Raw genomic sequence first — 23,343 nt, forward strand, 5'->3', positions numbered from 1 at the left:
CAACAGGGATATACTAGTGAAAAGCATAGACAATATAAAACTAAAAATGTCATTGGCTTCTTTAATCGGTTAAGAGCACACAAAATGTAACAGGCAGAGGATCTATTTTAAACAAATTAAAAAGCTGGGTTTTTTCCCCAATTCGCCTCGTCAGATATATACACACCACAAAAAATGGTGTGTGAAGATGTATACAAGTAATTGTATCCTGAATTAAGGATACAATTAAAACAGCTATTGAAACAGGAATTAACAACAGATTGACAATTTTAAAAACTGAGTCTTAATACGCTGCATGGCACAAAGCTATACTATTCTGCTAGATATAAAGGAGAAAGTCTGTTCAGTTTTTAGCAAAAATGCTTCTCCAGAAAAGCAAATGAAAACAGTGTAATCAGCAGACCAAGGAAGCTACAGCTAGATATCAGAGCTATAATTTCTCATATCTCAGATAGAAAATCCTATTTATCCAGAATGGACTAAATTTCAGGACAAAACAGTAACATTTAACATTTTTTACATTGCTTCTTTCCTTCTCACCCCATAATTTTGCCTGATCTTGCAAAAAGATGGCTGCTTTTAGAATTGGCTATTTTATTTTTCTTTCCGTGGCAAGACTGTCATGAAGTCTTGATATTTCAGGCTCATATGCATCCATGACCAGTGTCCCGCTGTGGTCAAAAAACTTAGCAATGGACCTGGTGAACTCAGCTTCCCGTTGCTGCTTTGTTCTCCCACTGATGAAGGTCAGCTTCAGAGTGTATTTGTCATCAAACCTAAGCAAAAACAATAAATCAACAATCATAAAAAAACAAAGGAAGAGATTCACCCAGTAATAGCAGAGCACCAAGTATTTTCAAAGAATAGAGGTGAGAAGCCTACACAAAGATTTCTCTCAAAAAACTGCCTTCAAGATACAAATGCTGATTCATAGGTGTTGTTTAGTGTCTCTGATTTAATTACTGTGTACGTCCTTCATCTTTCTTGTCATAAACTGTTAAGCCATATGGAACATCTTCTCTCACCTCTGAACTTTGTTACTTGTTATGCTAGATGGGTCTTCCTAGTAGCCACTTCTCTCCAATCTCAACTGACTGGTTCCCATCCTATATAATAAAAGGCTAATATGCAAATTGACCGAACAGCAGAAAGCCAGGTCACTATGACACGCACTGACCACCAGGGGGCAGATGCTCAATGCAGGAGCTGCCCCTGGTGATCAGTGCGTTCCCACAGGGGGAGCACCGCTCAGCCAGAAGCTGGGCTCATGGCTGGTGAGCACAGTGGTGGTGGCGGGAACCTCTCCTGCCTCCGAGGCAGCGCTAAGGACCCCTTGGGGGATGTCTGCCAACCAGCTTAGGCCTGCTCCCTGAGAAGGAGCAGGCCAGACTTAGGGGACACCCACCCCCAGTGCACAAATGTCATGCACCGGGCCTCTAGTTTGTTAATATCAGGTCTTAATCTTCTCTGAGAAAGCCTTCCCAAATTAGGTCAGATGTCTTCCCCTTTGTCTTGCACAGCACCATCAATCAATAGTCAAATACTGAGTGCCTATCATATGCCAAGTTCAATGATAGGCTCCCATGCTATCAATAAAATTACCTATAGAAATAATGTTTATGTATTTGTATTCTTTCTTTTTTTATTTTTTTTGTATTCTTCACTGGACTCAAAGATTCTTGAGGGCAAAATGTTTGTCTTTTTTGTATTCTATTCTTAGCTTGGCACTTGTTGGGCAATCACATTTTTATAAGTAAATGAAGAACCTTTGTTTTCACAGATGCTCCCCAATTCCAGGCTGCTCAGTCCTTAGACTGTGTAATCAATCTAGCTCCATGTTCTACCCTGATGCTAGGCAAGGGATGTCTTTTGCTCCATGAACTCTTAGAGATTCCTTAGCTACACCTTAAGGAATCTTGAAGGCCTTTACTATCTCCATCCATTCAAAAAGGTTTATAACATCAAACTTTGGCGGGCTGACAGTCTTCCCCTATTCCCACCTGTTTCTGCCTCCATTTATTAGGGCAGATTCTGGATTGTCAGGCTGGTAGTATCTTTAAAGGAAGCAGTTGTTTTAGCCTGTTTCTGTGCATTTAAAATAGGAAAACTACCCCCTACTTTTCAGGATCACTGTCATGGTTAAAAGTGCCTATCATTAACCAGTGCTAAAAAAAAATCATAACTTAAAAACTGTCATCTAGCCAGTTATTTGTCACACCTGGAGAGCTAGGAGTGAAGACTTTTTTTTCAAGCTCTGACCAACTACTGCTGATATCACACCAATATTTGGACTTTTGGATCCAGTTCCATTGGCAGTTCCATGACTTTGATGGCAGAACATGATCTAATGAGCTGTGTCTAATGCATTTTAGAAATAATCACTAATTCAATAATATTTTATTCAGCCCCAACTATGCATGTCAGGCAGTTTTACATGCTAAGGATATAGAGCAGTGAACACAAGGACAAACCTGTCTTTGGGAATTTTAGTGTGTGTAAGGAAACCAACAATAAAGTAAAAAAATACAATGCCTGAGCAAAGCCCTAAAGAAGGTAATAAAACAAGCTACCTGAAAAAAAGACTATCCCAGGCAGAGGAAACAGCAAATGCAAAGGTTCTGAGACAAGAGCATGCCTGGAATGTGTGAAGAACAGAAAAGAGACCAATAAGAAAGAACATAATAGAGTAGGAGGCTAAAAGCCACAAGAGATGAGGGGTGTGTTTGCATATGTGTATGGGATGCAGAAAAAAAATTAGTATGGATTTCTAAGCTATGCTTAAGATTTTAGTTTTTTTTCCTATGAGTAAGGGTTTTGAGCTGAGGATTGAGTTGATCTGCCTTAAGTTTTAAAATGATCACTCTGCCTGTTGTACTGGGAATAGACTACAGGCAGGGAGAGCAGCTGCAGAGGTCCATTAGGACATTATTACAGTAACCTAATTGAGAGATGATGGTAGCAGTGGAGATGTTAAGTGGTCAGACTGAATATATTTAGAAGGTAGGGCTGACAGGATTTGTTGGAAGAACTGAGAGAGAGAAGTCAAAATGATTCCAGAGTTCTGACCTAAGTAATCAGAAGGATGGCGTTGCCATTTATTGAGGTAGGTTTAAATGAGGGATAGCAGAGTTATGTTTTAGATGTGTTCATTTTGAGATGCTCATTAAGATCCAGTGTTAAATAGAAAGCTGGGATACATTTGGAATTCAGAGTAGAGGGCTAGTATGAAAACTCAGATTTAAAGATCATCATATAGATGGTATTGAAAGTATAATAAGATTACACTTAGTGAGTGAAAATAGAGAAGAGGTGCTAGGAACAAGCACTGGTCGTATCTCAAATTTAGAGAAAGGGAATAATGAAGAATTATAAGACTAAGAAACCGACATTACGGTAAGAAGAAAATTAGAAGATTATGGTATCCTAGAAGCCTATTTTAAAAAGAAAGTATAACAAGGAGAGAGTGATCCACTGTGTCAAATGCTGCTGATAGGTCAAGTACAATGAGGAAAGAGAAGTGAAGAGGAGCAGATCAGAAGATAATGGGAGAAGAAGAAAAGGGGACAGAGAAATGAGAACAATGTGCGAGAAGAGTAAGGAGAAAGAAAACAACTTTTTTAGTTGGGAGAAATTACAGCGTGTTTGTATGTTAGAAAGAATAATTCAGCAGAAGGAGAAACATCAAGTCAATGAGAAGGGGTAAGAATCTAGTGGAGGAGGAACCAAGATGGCGCCATAGGTTAAACACCTAACCTGCAGCCGGGCACAACAATTTCAAAAATACAACTAGAGGTCAGAACGGACATCGTCCAGAACCACAGGAAAGTTGGTGGACTGAAATGCCCACAGCTGGGGGGAAGGAGAAGGCCACGGGGACAGTCGGGGAAGCCGTAAAAGCCTAAGGTATGGAGAAACAGGCGGAGACACGAGCACACGCGCCTGCGGGGAGGATGGAACCGGAGAGGAAGGGGCGGCTGATGACCTGGCCGGCGTTCACTGGCAGGAAGGAGATAAAGGCTCCGGAGTGCGCTGAGAGCCGGCTCCGATTGCACTGAACCCCATTCCGGGCGAAACCCTGGGAAACTCACTCACTTTCGCAACTCCGCCGCCCCCGCAGGCCGCCCGGCCCGGGACGCTGGGGACGCCGCCGCAGCGGCGGCGCCCGGAGCCCGGCGGCCTCCCAGCACCCGTCCCCGCCACGCAGCCCCCGCGCACCTGGTACCGCGGGCCGCGCGCCCCGCACACCGGACGGAGGCCCGGGCGCCCTCTCCGTGCACCTCCCGGCGGCGCTAGACTTCAGTAGAGTTGACTGAATTCAAGGGATTAAGAAGTACAAATTGGGGGGACGCCGCGGCGGCGACGCCCGGAACGCGGCGATGGCGGTGCCTGGAGCTCGGCGGCCGCCCAGCGCCCGTCCCCGCCTCGCGGCCCTCGCGCGCCTGGTTCCGCGGGACGCAAGCACCGCGCACCGGACGGAGGCCCGGGCGCCCTTTCCGTGCACCTCCCGGCGGCGCTAGACTTCAGTAGAGTTGACTGAAATGAAGGGATTAAGAAGTACAAATTGGGAAGTTTGAAAAAGATGGCGGCGGAGGTTAAAGGCTGTTCTGTTGCCTCGCACCCAGCGAAATCGGAGGGGATGAGGTGTGGAGGCGCGTGGGTCTGGCTGGTGGCGGGGGAAAGGGGCTTTTGTTCCAAACCCAGAGGAGATTAGCTCTCCATCACCCTGAAATCCATCTTCTGGCGAACCGCGGGAGACCCAGATGCCTGCGGGGAGAGGCGGGACTCTTGCGGAGGTGCGCCCAGCAATCAGTGTTTGCTGCGCTGGAGTGCGGAACGAGGAGACTTAGATACGTGGAAGGCAGAAGGACCAGACTCACAGCCATCGCGGCTCGCCGCACCATGGCCTGTTGGCGCCCTGAGACCCCGCCCTGGGACCCGCCCTGCACGTTTTGAAGACCTGCCCCGCAAGTCTTGCAGGCACACCTGCGCCCCAAGCAACGGCTTATGCATGTGGGTGGCCTGCTCTCTGGCAGCGGACCAGATGAACTGCTGTTCTAGTCGGACTGCTCCAGGGCCACTCAGACAGGAGGAAGAAACTACAGTTTTTGCTGTAATCCTTGCTGAGTGCCTAAGGCAGTAGCTGATCTACACCCCATTGGAGACCCAGAAACGAGGGCATCTAGTGGTCTGTGGGAGATGAAACCAGATTTCAACAACGTGCATAAGGGACACATTCAACAGGAATATTCAGTGAGCGCCAAAGCTTTGCTGCACCAAGACCCGGCCCATAAACGTGTCTCCTGCACAGCAACTCTTCCTTTATAGACAAAGAGAGCCCCCCCAGTGACACCAACAACAATCAAGACTTAACTATACAAAGGAGGACCAAGATGGAGGCATAGGGCGGAAGCCTGATTGTTGCCTACCACAACAACTTTGAGACTATGACAAGAGAGCAGAGCAGACACCATCCAAGACCACCATAGGGCTGGCTGAGTAGATGCTCTACAACTAGAATAAAAGAGGGGTATGTGGGATGAAGCTGATGCCGGTGACCCAAAGACCACACTTTAAGAACTACAGCTCAGGCGACACAAAAGAACTATGGCTCAGGCGATACAACAGCGGCCTGGAACGTGCTCGGCGCAGTTCCCCCGGCGGTCTCCGGCTGAGGGGACGGCTCCACTGGCAGCCAAGCACGGACAGACGAGCCCCTATGAGACATGGGGTGGGAGACTCCGCGCTTGCTGACCTCCGAGTCCGTCAAGAATCTCAACGCCCCGGAAGCGGCCAGGTGCACATGCTCGGCGACCGGCCACCTATGCAGACCCAAGGGCCGACGCAGCGACGCCAGACCGGCCCACCGCCATGCACCGGGCGCACCGGAGCTTCGCCGAGCCGCCGCCCGACGAGTTCTGCAGCAGCTATACTGGAGCTCTGGAAGGATGGCCAGGGGAATTGCTGAGGGGGGATTGACCGGCAGGAATTGGGATCGGGAAGACGGGGCCCCGCTGAGACCCGGGTGCGGGCGGGGTTGCGCGCCTCTGGGCTAGGGTGTGGTCACACGCCTCTGGGTATAAGTGAGGCCTCACGTCCCTGGGTCTAGGTGAGGCCACATGCCCCTGGGTCCAGGTGAGGCCGGACTCCGGGTCCGGGTGAGGCCATGTGCCCCTGGACCCGGATGACGCTGGATCCCGTGCCCGGGCGAGGCCAAGCGCCCCTGGGTCTGGGAGAGCCCACACACCCCTGGGTCCAGGCGAGACCATGAGTCCCTGGATCCGGGTGAGACCTCGTGCACCTAGGCCTGGGTGAGGTCACGTGCCCCGGGGTCTGAGAGGCCAAGCGTCCCTGGGTCCGGGTGAGACCATGTGTCCCTGGATCCGGGTGAGGCCGCGTGCACCTAGGCCCGGGTGAGCCCAAGTGGCCCTGGGTCTGGGAGAGGCCAAGCGTCCCTGGGTCCGGGTGCGACCATGTGTCCCTGGAGCCAGATGAGGCCTCGTGCACCTAGGCCCGGGTGAGGCCACGTGCCCCTGGGTCTGGGAGAGGCCAAGCGTCCCTGGGTCCGGGTGAGACCATGTGTCCCTGGATCCGGGTGAGGCCTCGTGCACCTAGGCCCGGGTGAGCCCAAGTGGCCCTGGGTCTGGGAGAGGCCAAGCGTCCCTGGGTCCGGGTGCGACCATGTGTCCCTGGAGCCAGATGAGGCCTCGTGCACCTAGGCCCGGGTGAGGCCACGTGCCCCTGGGTCTGGGAGAGGCCAAGCGTCCCTGGGTCCGGGTGAGACCATGTGTCCCTGGATCCGGGTGAGGCCTCGTGCACCTAGGCCCGGGTGAGCCCAAGTGGCCCTGGGTCTGGGAGAGGCCAAGCGTCCCTGGGTCCGGGTGAGACCATGTGTCCCTGGATCCGGGTGAGGCCTCGTGCACCTAGGCCCGGGTGAGGCCACGTGCCCCTGGGTCTGGGAGAGGCCAAGCGTCCCTGGGTCCGGGTGAGACCATGCGTCCCTGGATCCGGATGAGGCCTCGTGCACCTAGGCCCGGGTGAGCCCAAGTGGCCCTGGGTCTGGGAGAGGCCAAGCGTCCCTGGGTCCGGGTGAGACCATGCGTCCCTGGATCCGGATGAGGCCTCGTGCACCTAGGCCCGGGTGAGCCCAAGTGGCCCTGGGTCTGGGAGAGGCCAAGCGTCCCTGGGTCCGGGTGAGACCATGTGTCCCTGGATCCGGGTGAGGCCTCGTGCACCTAGGCCCGGGTGAGCCCAAGTGGCCCTGGGTCTGGGAGAGGCCAAGCGTCCCTGGGTCCGGGTGAGACCATGTGTCCCAGGATCCGGGTGAGGCCTCGTGCACCTAGGCCCGGGTGAGCCCAAGTGGCCCTGGGTCTGGGAGAGGCCAAGCGTCCCTGGGTCCGGGTGAGACCATGTGTCCCTGGATCCGGGTGAGGCCTCGTGCACCTAGGCCCGGGTGAGCCCAAGTGGCCCTGGGTCTGGGAGAGGCCAAGCATCCCTGGGTCCGGGTGAGACCATGTGTCCCTGGATCCGGATGAGGCCTCGTGCAACTAGGCCCGGGTGAGCCCAAGTGGCCTTGGGTCTGGGAGAGGTCAAGCGTCCCTGGGTCCGGGTGAGAACATGTGTCCCTGGATCCAGGTGAGGCCTTGTGCAACTAAGCCCGGGTGAGGCCACGTGCCCCTGGGTCTGGGAGAGGCCTAGCGTCCCTGGGTACGGGTGAAGACAGATCCTGGGTCCGGGTGAGGCCATGCGCCCCTGGATCCATCCGGGTGAGGCTGGGTCCCAGGCCCGGGTGAGACCACGCGCCCCTTGGGTATGGGTGAGGCCACGTGCCCCTTAATCCGGGTGACGCCGTGCCCCTGGGTTCGGCCGAGACCAAACCAGAGGGAGTCGGACCTCCATTACCACCATTTGTCCACCATCCAGAGCTGAGGGGTCAGTGCTGACATGTACACATAAGGAACTACTGGACATTGAAATTGGGTCTCAAAAGAACTGTTGGTCCAGGGGGAAGCTCGCTACAGATTGATTCATTTGCCTGTCAGCATAACTATTATTGCTCGTCTCACATTCAGTTCTTATTAGTATATATCTAGTGACATATGATCTCGCTCATCTAGGGGAAATGATGAACAACATAGACTGAGGAACAAGAACAGAACCAGAAGCAAGGAGGCATCGATCGGACTATCGGGCCTCAGAGGGAGGATAGCGGAGGGGAGGGGGAGGGTGGGGGGAGGGGGAGAGTTCAACCAAAGGGCCTGTATGCATGCATATAAGCCTATCCAACGGTTAAGTTCAACAGGGGATTGGGGCATGCGTGGGGAGAGGGGTGGGATGGGAATGGGGGGATGAGGACAAATATGTGACACCTTAATCAATAAAGAAATTTAAAAAAAAAAAAAAAGAATCTAGTGGACAAATGGAGAGGCAGCATCAGACAGGAACTTAGAAAAGCGGAATATGATGAGCAGGTAATGATGCGAGACTTCCGGTTGCTTCTATCTTCTCAGGAACAAAAGAGGCTGAGAGTAAAGGTGCAGGAGGAGAGAAGGAGGTTCGAAGATAGAGAAGGTATGAAAGATCCTCTGTGAGAGAGTAACTGGACTATAGAAATGCCATGGAACCTAAGATGGGTAAGGAGAAAATGAGGGGAAGAGGGACAGTGAAGTGAAAAGGTGACAGGCTCAAGGGAAGCCAATGGAGCTGAAGAACTGTTAGGACAAGAGAACTACAAGGAGATAAAGCAGTGGCCAGAGAGTGGGATACTTAAAACTGAATTATTGAAGGTACTTACCTATCAGTAATAGCTAGGTCTAGTATATGACCAGGGAAATAAGTGCTTAAGACTTGGTTGAGCTAGCTGAGCCGGCATAGCTCAGTGGTTGAGCATCGACCTATGAAATTCAATTCCCGGTCAGGGCATATGCCTGGGTAGCAGGCTCGATCCCCAGTGTGGAGCATGCAGGGGCAGCTAATCAATGATTCTCTCTCTCCCTCTCCGGGGGAAAAAAAAGACTTGGTAGAAAACAAGATAATCAGAAAAGAGAAAATAAAACTGAGAGGCTGAAGTACTAGAATAATCATCCACTAAGATTTCTGGAAAGAGCTATGTTAGAGAGTGCCAATGAACCAGAAGTTTTCTTCAAGGAAAGAGAAGTGGGTCTATATTTAACTGCAATCAGAAGGAAAAGGGGTGGCATTATTTCCTCTCCACAGGCACCAATAACGTGGCAGTTGGTAAAATTCAGCAGGGAATATGGAAAAATCAGAACCCTTATACAATGCTAGTGGAATTGTAAAATGGTGCAGCTGTTTTGGAAAACAATCTTGTCATTTCCTCAACCAATTTTAAGAGTTAAAATTGGATCCAGCAATTCCTCTCCTAGTTATATTACCTAAGAAAGGAAAATGCATGCCCACACAAAAAATGTACACAAATGTTTAGAGCACCATTATTCATAACAGCCAAAAGATGGAAACAACTCAAATGTCTACCAACTAATAAATGGGCAAGCAAAATACATGCCGTGGGACATTATTCAGCATAAAAAGGAATGAAATATTGACACATGCTACACCACAGATGAACCTTGAGAACATTAGGCTAAGTGAAAGAAGCTTGTCACAAAAGAAAACACATGTTATAAGATTCATTCATATGAAATATCCAAAACAAGAAAGTCTATAGTGACAGAAAGTAGAATAGTGGTTACTTAAGGTTGTGGGGAATGGGAGGATAGGGTACAGGCTTTCTTTGTGAGGTGATGAAAATGTTCTAAAATTGATTGTGGTGACAACTGCAAATATCTATACATACACTAGCAACCATTGAACTGTATACACTTTAAATGGGAAACTGTATGGCGTGTGAATTATATTTCAATAAAGCTGCTTAAAAAACACAAGTCAGAATGAAAATAATGAAATCAAGATGACATTAGGGTCTAGAATTCTGCAGCTATGTTTCAGTGAGCTCTGCCAGGAGGAGATAAGAACTCAGCTGCAACATCAGAAGGAAGGTCTGCTTCTCCTCACAGGCATCTCAACAAGTTGGTAATGAGAAGCTTTTTTACAATGATGCTGCACTTACCTTCTATTTGTGAATAACTGTACTTGTAATTTGAGAGCCTACTATATGCTAGAAACTGTACCATGTTTTTAGGATTATGACTAAGAGCATGAATTCTACCCTGGCTGATGTGGCTCAGTTGGTTGGACATTACCCTGTGCACCAAAAGGTTGCCAGTTTGATTCCCGGTCAGGGCACATGCCTGGGTTGTGATTCGATCCCTGGTAGGGGGCGTGCAGGAAGTAGCCAATCGATGTTCTGCTCTCATATTGATGTTTCTCCCCCCACCCCTTCCTTCATCTCTAAAAAAATAAAGTAAAAAGTCTTAAAAAAAGGAGCATGAATTCTTGGCTCAGGCGTGGGCTGGAATACCTGCTAGAATTCACTTTTGAGCTGTATGACCCTGAAAGAATTAACCGAACTCTTTGGGCCTGTATTCTTATTTTAAAAAGGAGTTGTTCTAAGGTTTATATGAGATAATGCACTTAGCACAATAACCACTACATGCTCAATAGAAATTTGCTATTATTATAACTAGTATCTCGTCTTCTGAACAACTCTACAAGTCATTTTTGACCCTCCTAAAGCTCATAGTTTACATGACATACCAGAAGTCACACAGCTGGAAAGAGATGAGCTGGAATTTGAACCCTATTCTAGATACCTAGAAAGATCTCAGTTGTCAGCTGGACAAAGTTATACCTACTGCTGGTCAGAAACAGACTGAATTTTCCTTCTCTGAGTTGCCTGGCACATTGCTTCAGAGATTCCTGATTGCAAAGAAGAAATGGAAGCTAATGAGATTCTTCAAAGATAACTGACTTTAAACCTTTGGCCTTTATAATTCTGCACCCTAACTGACTCAGTTAATTAGCCACAGGAAAAAGAGAATCATTCTTCATTCTCCACCAAAGTACTTTTTCCCAGAGTTTATCCTCAGAGCATATCTGTGATAATGCAACATCAGAACTGCAATGCTAAGAAAAACTTTATAGATCATTCATAATCCTTTCTTCATTTTACATGACTAGTATGATCTGCATAGAGTAGGCATACAATAGTCTGTTGCTGATAATGACTCAATACCCAGAGAAAAGCCAACACCAGGATTTAAGAATCTGTGAGGATAGTCATACCTTTTGAGACTGGAGGACAGTTGCCAAATATCATCAGGATCCATTCCTGTAGGATCTTTCCTGTGGGCCACGAGAAAGATGCTCTTCTCCTTATATGAGGTATAAATGGTCAGGATCCCCATCATCACAAAATAGGTTCGAATAAGGTTAAGGGGAAAACACACAAACATATTCACAAAAGAGGACTAACACATATTGGAAAGCAAGAGCTACAAAAACTACTAGAGTTCTGTCTTGCTGTAAAAACCCTGAATATTTAGCCATTTCATTTTCATCCTTATGTTTATGTACCAAGAGAAGCAAGGCTCTCAGGTTAGAATACTTCAAAGGGGAACTTGGAAAGGGAAGAAAGAAAACCAGCTATCTTTTCTGTTCAAAGGACAGGGCATAAACTTCAAAAGGGAAGGGCATAAACCAGCTCTTATCTTTTCTGTTCAATGATAACACCTAGTTTGCCAAGACTTGTGCTTATTTCTAAAATACAAAACTAATAATCACAGTGAACTTAACCGAACTCAACCAATTTGATGAGGCAATAAAAGAGAAGTGACTTTAGATTAGTTTACTATAAGAACAATTACTTCATATACATAGAACTTATTATATTCAGTTTTTGACAGTATTAACTACTATTCTGAGAACCTATTATGTGCCAGAAATTGGCATAATAGCTTTGTATACACTGTATAATTTAAATTTTATGACCATGAGAGGCAGGAAAGTATAGTGAAAAATTTCATAATGGGATGATTTGTAGATGCCACATCTGGGGACTATGATTTGGGATCAATTTGAATAATACCATTTTTGACCAGAACCTGATTTATTAAATGGTTTGCAAAATACCTTTGAAGAGAAATTCCTGAAGTGAAGATTTTAGAAATATTTCAGATTGTGGTAACACTGTTAAGAAAAATAAACTGCCTACCAAAATGATAATTCTGAGTATATATTACCCATATTTACAAATAAGTAACATTCAAACAGTTCCAAAAAGGAGTTCTTATTAGCACAAGATTACAAAACAACCTGGATTTCAAACCTAGGTTTCTCTAGTTCCACAATAGGTTATTTCCACGGTCACACAAACACCACCTATATACCTCATGCTCAGTAACTCCCAGTCCAGCCTCTCAGCTTCAAGGAAACCTGACACAGACCTAACCTTCAAAATCTGATCCTTTCCTAATATCCTGGAATGAGTGGCTTAAAGCAACCTGGTCTAATGGGAGAAGTTCTAGACTAGAAATAAGAAGAGCTAGTCATCATTGTGTTTTGCTATCAGGTGCTCACACTTGGATTATGACCTCTATTAATAACTAAATAGAATCCTATCTAATAAAGAGGGAATAGGCTAATTGACCCTCACGTCATCGCAAAGAAGGCAGCGCCCACAGCCAATAAGGAGGGAATATGCTAATTGACTGTGCCGCCCTCAAAGACGGCGGTGCCCACAGCCACAAGATGGTGGCACCCAGTCCCCTCAGCCCCGCCGGGGTGGCAGGCGCGCAGCAAGGCCGGGCCCATCCCCAGGTGGGCCCGGCCGCTCCGCACACCTGCCTCCGGCCTCCAGAGTCCCCCAGTCCCCTCAGCCTCCCAGCCGCCCAGGGCCAGCTCAAGGTACAAGCAAGCCTCGGATAGCAGCTGCCCAGCCGACACCCGAGGCGCAGGCAAGCCTCAGGTGTCAGCTACCCAGCTGCCCAGGGCCAGCCCAAGGTGTAGGCAAGCTTCGAATGGCAGCTGCCCAGCCGCCCAGGGCTGCCCAAGGCTCAGGTAACCAGGGCCAGCCGAGGCTTGCGCTGCCGGCAGTGGCAGCAGCAGAGGTGTGATGGGGTGTCGCCTGATCGCCGGGTCGCCTCCCGCCCTTGAGGGCTCCCAGACTGTGAGAGGGGGCATGCCAGGCTGAGGGACACCCCCTCCGGTGCATGAATTTTCATGCACCAGGCCTCTAGTTAAAGATAAAATAAAACATACTAAATCTAAAATGTCAGTGATAATTACTAGATAAATTTATAGATTCCCATAGCTGATATTAAATTCTAACATTAGCAGACACCCAGATCAAAGTTTGTCTTTTGTAGGAAACAGGGAGGTTAAGAGTAAAGATTTTAAAATAGTCACTAGAAAACAAACCTGAGTATAAAAAAAGGATATGATATGACGCACAACGCCAAAACAGGCTTGGACTCTGGAAAAGGGTGCATATAATCCCAAATCAAAGCCACTATGGCAAAGAAACAGGAGATGGTACAGATGGTGAGGCGACCGTCGATTAGACCAAAATTCTCCACATACTTGTACTTTTCCAGCAGTACCTAGTGAGAAGAACAAGGAATCAAGCTAACAGGAATGCTTCCTTCCTAGAATCTGCTTTTATTCTTAATTTCCATGATAAAAGTTATATTGGAATCATATAAATTACCAAGTAGTTCTTTCTAATCAGAATTTTATCGTTCCAAGCAAACGGACTCAAGCTGTTTATAACAGATCCCAGCGAAAAAGTTCATCAACTTCTCATACATTTTTTAAAATCCTCAACTTATTCTCTGGAATGAAACTAAAATTTTATTTTCCCTTTTTAATTAGAGAGATGACCAATCATGGATGAATGTGTTATATTCCCTCAACCTTCTTGGCTCTTAACTAATTAACCTAAAAACAACAGATTAGTAGCTTTCTGAAACTGAAATGTTAGAGAACTTGAAGAGGGGCGTTAGGTAACTAACATTTGTATTTTTACACACGCTCCCCCACATACACTGTAAGGAATTTAGAAACTGCTTTCTGGCTCAATTCCTAACACTGGAAAACTAAGGTCATTCCAAATGACAGAAGAAAAAGATCCTGCAGATGAGCCATCAGCTGTACACACACTAATAGACCCCCACCTCAAGAAAGTACCTTTTTGGCAGAATCATCCAAAGAATTTTTCACAGCTGATCCATCCCATTTGTCAATTTTTACAGGCTTATCATCAATCTTCCACTGTAAAATAAAGAGTTGTACATCAAGAAATATGGCATCTTACTGAAAGTAAAATGAACTACTTCCTTAAAGGCATTCTTAAGTACAGTACCATTTACTCTTTCTCTTCCGATGTTGGACATCTAAAAGACAGAACACTTAGAAATGAAGGTGAAGGAGACTAGGGTCACTAGAATCAGGTTATGCTCAGGATGTTGCCAGTCTCCATGCTGAGAAGTCAAAAATCTATAAGCCCAAAACCAGAACATTTACATGGGCTACAGAGACTACAGTGTGAACTCACATATCCCATTCCTGTTCTATCCAAATGTGAGCATAGAAAAGATCTCCACTTGGTTATCCTTTCATTTGTGACCACAAAATTCAGAAAATATTTATCTATGAACTTTCAGACACTAATAAAATGAGGAAGGTCTCCTTTAATATACTAGTATCTTCATCAGCAAACAACTTTTATGTTTTACCAGCATGTCTTAACTATAGGAAATCAGCCAATCCAATGTAATCTGTTGGAAAGAACATTTTGAATTAAAAACCAAGTTATATCACTAGTGAGTTGTGACTTTTGGACAAACCCTGCTTCAATTTCCCTCATCTGCAGAGGTTGAGAAAGGTTACCAAATACTGTGCTACTTAGAGGAAAGTGATTCTCTTACACATTGTTGGCAGAAATTCAAAATGTTACACCTATAGAAGACAATTTAGCACCTTGGATTCAAGTTCCCACTTCTGGACACTTTTCCATATCCACATCAACATGAAATAATATACAAGTCTATAAACGTAGCAGTATTTATAGCAGTAATTATTATATATTTATCATATACAAAATAGAAATATATATTAGACCATTTAAGTGGAGATGGCAAGTAGGCAGTTGGATATATAAGTCTAGGGCTCAGAGAGGTCCAGGTTGGAAATATAAATGTGGAAGTCATCAACTTACAGATTATATTTAAGCCATGACACTGGGTATCTCTTTGAAATGAGTGTAGATAGAGAAGAGGGCCAGAGACTTGCCAATATTTATAGGCCAGGAAGAAGACTAAAAAAATAAATAAACAAAATAAATAAATAAATAAATGATAGAGAGACGAGTGAAGGTGGGAGAAAACCAAGAGCAAGAAGTGTTCTTGAAGCTACATAAAGAAAGCATGTCAAGAACGAAGTGACCAATGAGTCAAATACTACTGAAAGGTTGAGTAATATGAAAAACTACTATTGAGATTTCACAAGAGGGAGGCCACAGCAGAGAAATGGTGCAGACAATAGCCAAAAAAGGGACCTGGGCAAATGGAAGTTATTAACTTCTGTGATATCACTGAGCTACAAAATGGTGAATAAGCAGTTAATAATAATATTAATAATTTGAAGCTTCATAGGTTACTCAGTAAGCACTATAAAGATTTTAAAAAAGAGTTTAAATTAAAATACAATTCACATACTATAAAACTTGCCATTTTAAAATGTACAATCCAGTAGTTTTTTAAATTATTCTCACAAGGTTGTGCAACTATCACCACTATCTAATTTCAGAATACACCCGTCACCCAAAAAAGAAACCTCATACCCATAAGCAGTCACTCCCCTCCCAGCCTCCCTCCAGCCCTGGCAACCACTCATCTACTTTTTGTCTGCATGGATCTGCCCCTTCTAGACATTTTATATACTAAATGGAATCATATAATATGCAGCCTTTTGTGACTGACTTCTCTCACTCAACATAATGTATTGAAGGTTCATCCAGGTTGTAATGGGTATCAGTACCTCATTCCTTTGTATAGCCAAATATTCTATTGCCTGGATATACAATATTTTGTTTATACATACTAGTACATCTGTCAACAAATACTTGGGGAATACTTGGGTTGCAGCTACCCTTTGGCTATTACGAAGAATGTTGCTATTATAATTTGCATACGTTTTCATGCAAGACTTATATTTTCAATTCTTTTGGGTTTATACCTAGAAGTGGAATATGCAGAGTCATATGTTAACTCTATGTTTAACTTTCTGAGGAACTAATATGCTGTTTTCCAAAGTAGCTGAATCACTTGACATTCCCACCAGCAATGTAAAAGGGTTCCAATTTCTCCACATCCTCACCAACAATATATATATATATATATTTTTTTTAAATTATAGTCAGACTAGTGGGTGTGAAATAGTATCTCATTGTGGTTTTGATTTGAATTTCTCTAATGACTAATATGTTGAACTTCTTTTCATGTGCTTATTGGCCATCTATATATCTTCTGTGGAGCTATTCACATCTTTTATTCTTTTTAAAATTGGGCTGTCTTTTTATTGAGTTATATAAGATTATATAGTCTAGACACTAGACCCTTATCCTATATAATAAAAGCCTAATATGCAAATTGGCAGAACGACCCATCGCTATGACGCGCACTGACCACCAGGGGGCAGATGCTCAATGCAGGAGCTGTCTGCAGACCCCAAAGGTGGGTGCCAGTGCTCCCCCCCCCCCCCCGATTGCCCCGCCAGTCGCCCCACAGATGGGCCCTGATCGCAGGCCAGGCCTAAGGACCCTACCTGTTCACGAATTTCGTGCACCAGGCCTCTAGTTAGATATATATTATGCAAATATTTTCTCATTCTATAAATTGTCTTTTCACTTTCTTGATAGTGTCCTTTGACAAAAAATGCTTTTAAATTTGAAGTAAAAAACAAGGAGTTTTGAGATACTATTAAATTTTAGTTTGCAACACTATGTTAAAAAAGCCAGCACCTTGTTTCTTTTTTTGTTTTTAATCCTCACCTGAGGATATTTTTTCCATTGATTTTCAGAGAGAGTAAAAGAGAGGCAGGAGGGAGAGCGAGCGAGCGATAGATGGGAGAGAGACACATCGATTGGTTGCCTCCCTGACCGGGTCCAGGGGTAAAACCCACAATCCAGGTACGTGCCCTTGACTGGAAATTGACCCTTGACCCTTTAGTGTGTGGGGGCCAATGATCTAACCACTGAGCAAAACAGACCAAGACAGCACTTTGCTTCTTTAAGCACACACACACTTACAGTAATGCCATAAAACTGTTCATTGTCTTTGTCAGAGCTGGGTCAGGATACAAGTATACCATGCAGAAGTCTGACAAACTAAGATACCATCACTGAGAGTAACAGAGGAAACATGGTTGGTAGGTGACAAAGCCAAGGCTTAAGCCCAAGTCTTCCAATCTCAAAACAGATGCTCTTTCCACTACTATATTAGCTAGCACATGGCCTGCTCCAGAATGAGAGGCAACATACTAAGGTAAGAGAACTGACTGAGAACTGGGGAAGCCAGGTTCCGGATTGTTACTAACGCACTGTGTGGTCTTGGGCAAGTTGCTTCTTTTCCCCTCTCCAACTGTATCCATGTCTACAAAATGAGGAGGTTGGAACAGATGAGCTTCAAGATCTCTTCATTACAAGCATTTTAGAGAAAACACTAATGATTAAGCAGAATAGTTAATAAACTAATAAAAAAACTTAAGATGTCTGAACCAGAAGAGATTTAAAAAGTCATCTAGGACAGCAGTTCTTAACCCAGAATTGTTAAAATGTAGAGGAAATAAATAGTATGTATGAAAACATGCAGATGTCCAGGCCCCACCTCTAGAGAATCAGATTCAGGTCTGGAACGAGGTTCGGAAATCTGTATTTTTAACCAGGATCCCAAGGGGGTCTGATGTAGACAGTCTCCATATCATGTTATAAAAAATATTTTAAGAAAGTGAATATACCCAGAATAACTGCTAGTTAGCAGTAGCTACATGTATTTTGTTGAGTACTTACTATGTGCCAGACACCACCTTTTAAGGTAAATGCTATAATCATCCCCACTTTGCAGATGAAGAAACAGATATAAACAGATTTACTAACTTGCCCAAGAACATACCTGGTAAGTGGCAGGCAGGATTCAAAGACAGATGGCCTGGTTCCAGAGCTTGTGTTCTCAATTACTAAGTCACAAAAGCTGGACTTTAAGATTAAGCTGATAATCTAACCAAGAGACAGAAATCCAGCTATGAGGTTAAAAGGGTCTAGATATAGCTTCTAGAAAGCATGGTTTAATACCACAGTTTAATAGCCAAAACAAATCCAGTCAGGAGACAGAAAAGGGTTTAGTTTCTGGAAAGAATGATTTAATACAACATATTAATTTTAATAGTCAAAACAAATTAGGCAAGCAACTTTTCTTTATAGTCTGCTAGGCAGAACAAAATGCTTTGGTGTATTTTGGGCAAAATAACTTTTTGCAATGATCTAAGTTATTCTATGATGGAGTTCAGATTATATTTGCATACCTATTTTTAAGACCAGGAAACTAGAAGTGTTTTGTTCTTAAAGTCATTTTCGCTGGAACAGAAATTCACATCTGCCTAGGGCAGTGATGGGCAACCTTTTGAGCTTGGTGTGTCAAACTTCGCCAAAAAACTGAGCATAACTCGGGTAGTGTGTCACTTTGAGGAAAAAACATTATTTCGCAAATGTTTCATCCTTGGCATGCGGCCGCCTCAGCGGTCGCGTGTCATCAGAAATGGCTACGCATGTCAGTGCTGACACGCGTGTCATAGGTTCGCCACCACTGGTAGGGAAAGCTATAAGTACCCTTGCATTGCTTTATTATATTTGTTTATGGCAAGTAAAATTACAGCTGGAGGATATAAAATAAAAACCCTCCAAAAATCAAGACAAATCAAAGATACTGTAAGCCTCTCATTCCCACATAGCAAAAGTTTCTCTATTCATTCAGATCTTGTTCCAGTGAGAATATTTTTCCTATGTTCTCTTCCACAGTACCCTCAGTTTTCAGACAACTTGAGGCACCATCTTCTAAGACTGTTTCTGAAGACTGAAGTGGCAGATCTGAAGTTTTTCTCTGTTTAATTCACTACTGCAAGTACTTACTCTAGAACCTCATGGGAAAATGGACAAATACAAATTGGCATAACAATACAAGACAGTATGTCACATTAAGTGTCAGCTTAATACCCATGTGCCATGAATGCTAGAGAATTCAGAAGGGGAACAGCTCAATGTAAGGCAGCAATGAAGTTTTCCAAAAGGAAGTACCTAAACAGCTCCTGATTTATTTTTTCATTCCCATGTGCCATGAATGCTAGAGAATTCAGAAGGGGAATAACTCAATGTACGGCAGAAAAGAAGTTTTCCGAAAGTGCCTAAACAGCTCCTGACTTATTTCTATCTCACTTCTTGGTTAATTCTGCCAAGTGTTCCTTTGTCTATTTTCGCCTACTTCTGTTATTCAAGTTGGGGGTTCTCATCACCTTGTCATTCTATTTTTATAGCCCTTTACAAGGAACATTTACCAATATTATACAATTTAATATTTACAACAAGCCTGTAATATGTATATACTAGAGGTCCGGTGCAAGAAATTCATGCACGGGTGAGGTCCCTAGGCCTGGCCGGTGATCGAAGCACAAGCGTCTGATGTGGAAGGGCAGGTCCCAGCTGAACTCTGGGCTCTGGGCAGCACCTGGGCCCCCAGCCCCTGCGTGCCCCACTCCACCTGAGTCACGGTGCCCGAGTCCCCATGAGGAGATGCAGGCTGTGCACAGTGTGGGCCTCTGGGCCACCCAGTGGCGCAGCATGGAAGCCAGGTGGGCAGTGCACTCTCTCCCGGCCTGCTTCCCAGACTGGCTCCTGAGCAAACCCACAGGAGCCCAACTGGCCCTGTGGTCCTGGTGGCTGCTGCCTGGCTCACCCAGAAGAGGCCAGAGGCCACTCCAGTGGGAGGCGGGCTCCTCACAGGCCCCTGGCACCTAAGCATGGGGCTTCCCAGGCACATGAGCCCTACTGTCCTGGGAGAGGGTAGCAGGGGGAGTGAGGGCGAGCTCGGTGGACACCCTGCATCCTCACCACACCTCTGTCCCCATCACCCCCGCCCCCAGGTAGCCGGCGAGAGGTCTCAGAGCATCACCGACACCTGCTGTTCCGTGCTGTTCCCTGGTGGTCAGTGCACATCATAGCAAGGAGTGGAATTCCTGGTCTCCTGGTCAAACGACCGCCCGAGGGGACAATTTGCATATTAGGCTTTTATTATATAGGAGGATGAGCATCCACAATATTTACATAAGAAAATTTAAGTTCAGGAATACCAAGTAACTTATCCAAAGCCATGCAGCTTTTAACATGCTGCACTAGAACTTAAACTTGTCTTTCATTTTACATTAAACCCTTTAAACTACTATGGTATAAGGCCTTACTAGAAGGCTTTTAATTTTTACCTCTCCAAACTATCTGAATAATTTTCCTAAACGCACTTTAATCTCAAAAACCTTCAACAGCTTCCTGCTACTACTTCAAACAATCCATGACCTATTTATTTATTTATTTGTATTGATTTCAGAGAGGAAGGGAGAGGGAGAAAGACTGAAACATCAATGATAAGAGTCATTGACTGGCTGCCTCCTGCACGCCCTCTACTGGAGATTAAGCCCGCAACCCAGGCATGTGCCCTTGGCCGGAATCGAACCCTGGACCCTTCAGGCTGCAGGCTGACACTCTATCCACTGAGCCAAGCTAGCTAGGGCCCATGCCCTCTTCAATCCTGTCACTACAGGTTTCTTACAGAACTGTACAATCAACTCACTACCTAAGAAACATCAGGCACCATCTGTGTACCTTTGCTCAAGGACATTAACTGGTATATGCCTTCCCTCACTCTCCCCCCAAATAAAGTCCCAGCTCCACTTCAGACAAGAGGTCATCCCCTGGGGCCTTACCCCCTTATCAATTAGATCTCAGGGATCATTTTCCCTCTCTCATTTGAACTTCTGTAAAAAGTACACAATTAAATACACCAAAAACGTCTATGTTTAATATTCTGGGTATCCCATGTCTGATACTCAGCAATACTGAGTACTTTCTGACAATAGGATTCTTGATTTATTCCTATGCCATCACACATTTGTATTAGACACTATAGGTTATAGAGATCGTTAATGCTTATCATTTGGTTCTCCCCAAACCCCTAACACTTCAGATGAAGAAAAGGAGGCTTAGTGAGGTTAACAAAGCATTCCTACAGTCTGAAAGTAGCTACTTCAAAGCCCAAATCTGATGACCCCCAAATCCAGGTTCTTTCAATAACACAATGATGCCATATATACTTTTCAGTAATCACTACCTTAGCAGAATGCCCATGCTTAATGTTTGCTGGTGGTACTCCCAATAGAGGGAAAGGCAAAAGCAGTCAATAGGATGAGCAGAGGCAGTAAGGTGCTCACCCAGCAGGAAGGCAGGATTTGTGTGTGAAAATGACCATCAATTCCCAACATTTTCACATGTTTCAGAGCAATCTGCTCTGAACCCAACCCCCAGAACACATTCTGTCCCTTAAGAAGGGTTGAGAGTGTGAGAATTATGTAATTCAAATCGGATGACACCAAAAGAGAAGCAAAAAGATCAGGACCCCTCGATTTGATACGTATTCATTTCTTCAGCACCTACCATGTGTTAGGCACAGGGAAGTCTGAAAGCTGTTTTCAATGAAAGTAAAAAAAAAACACTGACTACTTACTATATTAAAGACCCAGGCTTAACATTTCTCATCCAACTGGCCCAGGGCCCTACAATGACAGAACTGAAGGGAACCTTAAGGCTAGTAAACCCTCCTTTCACAGATGAGGACATACATAGGAAGAATAAGCATATTTCAAGGTCACACAACTAATTAATCGGAGGCAGAACCACTACTAGGACGCAGATCTCTATGCAATTGTTTCTTCCAAGATGCTATGCTAGGCAAAGGACAAGAAGGAACAACCCAAGAAGAGAGTTTTCCCTTTTTTTTCTTTTCTTTTCAACCCTTGTTGCTAGGACCGTAGTTTTTTAAAACGTGTCTGGGCGGAGGGGGGAAGAGGCAAAGCAGGAACAAGCAGCAAACTCGCGAATTCGATTCACCGGGCACTTGGGAGGCAGAAAGAGGAGGAAATGGGGGGGGGGGGGGGAGGGTGAAGATGGCGAGAGAAAAAATAAATCTTAAAGGCTTCCTGTCGGCCCAGCAGGGGAAGTCAATACTCAATTAAGTTCAGTATTCGGGGTATCTGTGATAAAACGCCTAAAAACTTGAATCCTTAGCGATACGCAAGGGTGGCAGTCGTGGTGGGGAGTTTAGGGACTATGGACTTCCAGCAGATGCTTTCATTCCTTCGGGCTTCAGTTTTCCCCATCGGTGAAATGGGCACATGGAACAGGAGCCCCAACACCACCGAGGAAAAGCGACGGCCGCGTAGAAACGCGGAGATAATCAGGTTATCCTAAGAAGCTGTGGTGACCAGCATTAAGGACCAGGAGCACTCCCGAGAAGGAAAGCAGACCTAGAGAGGAAAGAGCCCGGGTCTGGAGCGAGCGGGCTGTAAGCGCCCGTGGGGTTCCCCTGGTGTGCCAGACCAGTACTCCCCGCCCCCGAGACACCTCTGAAGAAAAGGGGGGCGGGGATGGGAAGGCTGGCTCGCCGCCTCCCAGGCCTCCGCTGGCCTGGACTGTCCCCCAGAACTGTGTCCTCACCTTATCCAACAAGCCGCTGCGGCCACTGCCTGTCCCGCAGCTAGAGCCACCGCCAGCCCCACTACTGCCTCCGCCACCACCAGATCTCCCGCCCTGTCCAGCCGCCGCCATCTTGTCTGCCTAGGCGTCTCCCTCCCACTCCTACTTGTCCGAAGCCGATTGGCTGAAGCCCACGGCGTGACGTGCCGCGCGGAGCCCATCGGGATCCGTAGTTCGCGGCGGGCTGACGCGAGGTGGCCCTCAGAAGTGGCCGCGGGGCTTGCTGGGATTTGTAGTAGTTAGACGCGCCGGCTGCCGGTTGCTGCCCAGAGGGCTAGCCGCCGCGTCGCGGTTACTAAGGAGTAGAGGAGGTAGTGGCAGGCGCCACCGTGGAGCTGCTCCGAGATCCCCGGGAGACTCGCAGGCGCGCATCCCGCCTGACCGGGAGGTCGCCCCCTCGAACGCCTCGGAGGCGGAAGCGACGCCGGAGGCCGGTGCGGCTGGAAACTTAGTTTGCGTGAGGGGGTTAGAGCCTCCCCCGTCCCAAATGCAGTGTTTCCAGAGGGCGGGCGGGAGCTCGTTCTTCATCTTTTTCTAGGCCTGTTGGCACCAGTTATTCTCCCTGGCGACTGTCCTCT

At 46.0% G+C, this 23,343-nt stretch overlaps 1 protein-coding gene across 1 annotated transcript; it reads right to left on the minus strand.

Annotated features, from left to right (window-relative positions):
• Window positions 1-47: 47 nt before the first annotated feature.
• SPCS2 (signal peptidase complex subunit 2) lies at window positions 48-22,846 on the minus strand. The gene is made up of 5 exons (XM_008149975.3): window positions 22,727-22,846; window positions 14,104-14,187; window positions 13,357-13,517; window positions 11,203-11,337; window positions 48-776 (listed from the first exon to the last, which is right to left on the minus strand). The coding sequence occupies exons 1-5, from the start codon at window positions 22,835-22,837 to the stop codon at window positions 590-592; spliced, it is 678 nt and encodes a 225-aa protein (XP_008148197.1). The 5' UTR covers window positions 22,838-22,846; the 3' UTR covers window positions 48-589.
• Window positions 22,847-23,343: the final 497 nt, after the last annotated feature.

This window comes from Eptesicus fuscus, chromosome 13, assembly GCF_027574615.1.
Source record: "Eptesicus fuscus isolate TK198812 chromosome 13, DD_ASM_mEF_20220401, whole genome shotgun sequence".
Classification (NCBI taxonomy): domain Eukaryota; kingdom Metazoa; phylum Chordata; class Mammalia; order Chiroptera; family Vespertilionidae; genus Eptesicus; species Eptesicus fuscus.